This window comes from Merops nubicus, unplaced genomic scaffold, assembly GCF_000691845.1.
Source record: "Merops nubicus isolate BGI_N331 unplaced genomic scaffold, ASM69184v1 scaffold23444, whole genome shotgun sequence".
In the NCBI taxonomy this organism is placed as follows: domain Eukaryota; kingdom Metazoa; phylum Chordata; class Aves; order Coraciiformes; family Meropidae; genus Merops; species Merops nubicus.
Genome location: NW_008606548.1, coordinates 1 through 2,907, shown reverse-complemented (window position 1 = coordinate 2,907; position 2,907 = coordinate 1). Strand labels below are relative to the sequence as shown.

The window sequence follows — 2,907 nt, the reverse complement described above, 5'->3', positions numbered from 1 at the left end:
TGTGGAGATGTGGGGTGAGGGACACGGGCCAGTGGGGACCTGGCAGTGCTGGGGGATGGGTTGGACTCGGTGACCTCAAAGTTCTTTTTCAACCAAAATGATTCTGAGAGTCTATAAGTGAAGCCCTTGGCCAGGCTGGGGTTCTGTGCCCACTGCCCAGCTCCCACTCCTCCACCAAACACTGGGCTTGGCCTGACTGGGGCTCACTGCAGGCCCCAGGGACACTCACCTCTTCCCATCAGGGTGGAAAGCAACGCTGTTTATGGGACCAAAGTGACCCTTCACTCTGCCAAACTCTTCTTCAAAAGCCAAGTGGAAGAACCTGGGAGAAGGAAGATTTAAATTATCACAAGAACTCAGGAGCCTGCTCAGGGATACAATGAGGGTCCCCTCAAAATAGCTCTGCCAGTCTAATGACTCCTCCAACAGCCCCAGGATGGAGATGCTGTGGGAACAGCCCCCCTGGGCTCTCAGGAGTCCTCCAGGTGAGGACTCAGCCCCACCAGAAGAAAAGGACCAACCTGGCCTCGAATTTGCCAATCCTGGTGGAGGTCGTGGTCACATCCATGGCCTCCTGCCCACCACCAAGCACAACCTGCAACAGAGAGAAGCCACAACACTTGAGTGCTGCTTAGAGCAGGCCCAGGAGTGAGGGAAGGAGGGAGCTGAGCCCTGTGGGAGGCCTGAGTCCCACCCTGGAGAAGCTCCCACCTCCCAGCCACACCCATCTGAAGAGCAGAGCACGCAGAGCCTCTCCCCCTGCCCCAGTCCACAGCAGAGTTCCCCAGCCCCAGGCCACGGGTGTGTTTCTGAGCAGGACTGGTGCCCCTCTGCCCTCTGGGAGGCACAGTGATACCACCCCAGGTGCCAGCCTGTCCTTACGTGGTCGAAGATGGGGGAGAGGGCAGCTGAGTTCACTGGTCTCTCCGTCCTGAAGGTCTTCAGGTGCTCCAGCGTGGTGCAGTCAAACAGCTGGGGGGGCACAGGGAGAGAACCCCTTGGCATGAGCCCTGCCAGCCATGCCAGGCTGGCTCCTGGGCCTCCCTGGGCAAGATGTTCCCTCCACAGTCGCTCACAGGCACCCAACCCCCCCCCCAGATGTTTCCCCAGAATCCCCAAATCCTCCCCTAGGGTCAATCTTGCCTCTAGCACCTTCTGGAGGTAGCAAATAGATTGGGGTGATGTTGTTTTTAATGCCTGGGCATTGAATTAACACGGTGCCACTTCCTCACTGAACTTTCCCACCAAGCTTTGCCTTTCCCCTCACCTCCCAAGGAGCAAACCCCTGTGGCAGCACCAGCTCCGAGCTCCTGCCAGGAACCAAGAACACCCCACCCTGTTCCCAGCTGAGGGGAGGGCTCACCTTGGCCGTGTTGTCCTTGGAGGCAGTGATGAACATGGTCATGTCCCTGGAGGTCTGGATGTCGTTGATTTGCTTGGTGTGCTCCTTGATGTTGGCCAGCTGCTCCCCAGACTGCAGGGCAAAGGTGGCAGCTGCAGCGTGTGCCCACGCGGCTGCCCCCAGCCACACACCCAGCTGCGGCCTGGGCAAGGGGCGCGGCAAGGGTGCCCCACGTCCAGGGGGTTCTCCTCCCCTTCCCCTCTGCCCTAGTGAGGCCACTTCAGGAGGATTGGGCTCAGTTTTGGGCTCTCCAGATTAAAAGAGACAAGGCAATGCTGGGGAGAGTCCAGGGGAGGCTGCAGGGATGCTGAGGGGCTGGAGCAGCTCTGTGCCAGGACAGGCTGAGAGCCCTGGGGCTGTTCAGCTGGAGAAGAGAAGCCTCAGAGGGGATCTGAGCAGTGCTGGGCAAGAGCTAAAGGGCCCCGGGGGGCAAGAGGCTGGGGCCAGACTCTGGTCAGTGGTGCCCAGCGACAGGACAAGGGGCAACGGGCACCAACTGGAACCCAGGCGGCGCCACCTGAGCAGGAGGAGAAACTTCTTTGGGGTGAGGGTGTTGGAGCCTGGAGCAGCTGCCCAGAGAGGCTGTGGAGTCTCCTGGAGAGATCCCAAACCCTCCTGGCTGTGACCCTGGGCACCCTGCTGGGGGTGAGCTGCTGGAGCAGGGGGTGGGATGAGATGATCCCCAGAGGTCCCTCCCAACCCCACCATACTGGGATTCCCTGACAAACAGCTCAGCAGATGTCACTGTGGGCAGCAGGACAGAGGTTGGTACATCTCCCTGCTCATCCACACCCTTTAACCACCCTTCCAGGAGGCTGCTGCTTTAAGCCAAGGAGCCCCTTATCCTGGCTCTAAACCCCCACACCCCTCCTTGCCCTAGGAGCCCAGGGGAACACCGTGGTGCCCCCCCCCAAGGGCAGCTCTGCCCAGGGGGGTGGCTGCTCCACGCCAGGCCCACCTTGGCACTGAACTGGTTGAGCTCTCCACTCTCGTGCCCTGCAATGATGAACTCCCCCAGGGGGCCCCACACAGCACTGGTGATCTTGGAGTCACTGCAGGGGATCTTCATGTAGGGCTCGTTGTTCTCTGCAGGCAGGAGGGGCCAAGACAGACAGACAGACAGACAGAGAGAGTGGCACCAGCTCTGGGGATCACCACATCCCCTCCCCTCCTGGCTCCTCACCGATCTGGCTGGGGTCCCTGAGGTCAAAGAAGCTCACAAAACACTGGTAGCCCATCTGCTTGTCCGTGGAGAACATGATGATGTTTCCTCCAAAGTCGAAGCCACACGTCCTCACTGCTGAGCTGGTCTTCACCAGGGCCAGCTGCTTGCCTGCAGACACACAGAGCAGCCCAGGGGAGCTGGGGAGCAGCCCCAGGGACCTGCAGGATCCAGCCCCACCTTTGGACCCCTCGGGTGGGGAAGTGAAGGAATTTGGGGAATAGTCAGAGGCTGGGAGGCTCCTGCAGGGGCAGGGTTGAGGTGGCCAGGGGTTAGGCAGGGG

At 60.5% G+C, this 2,907-nt stretch overlaps 1 protein-coding gene across 1 annotated transcript in view; it reads right to left on the bottom strand.

Moving 5' to 3' along the window:
* EIF3I (eukaryotic translation initiation factor 3, subunit I) overlaps positions 1-2,785 on the bottom strand; it is a gene marked incomplete at its 5' end in the record, with an annotated part of 3,234 nt that extends 449 nt beyond the window's left edge. The window contains 6 exons of the mRNA XM_008939695.1: positions 230-322; positions 522-595; positions 883-972; positions 1,364-1,474; positions 2,361-2,488; positions 2,586-2,785. Of these exons, the coding sequence (XP_008937943.1) occupies positions 230-322; positions 522-595; positions 883-972; positions 1,364-1,474; positions 2,361-2,488; positions 2,586-2,785 (696 nt within the window). The remainder of the gene's footprint in view (positions 1-229; positions 323-521; positions 596-882; positions 973-1,363; positions 1,475-2,360; positions 2,489-2,585) is intronic.
* Between the last annotated feature and the right edge of the window lie 122 nt (positions 2,786-2,907).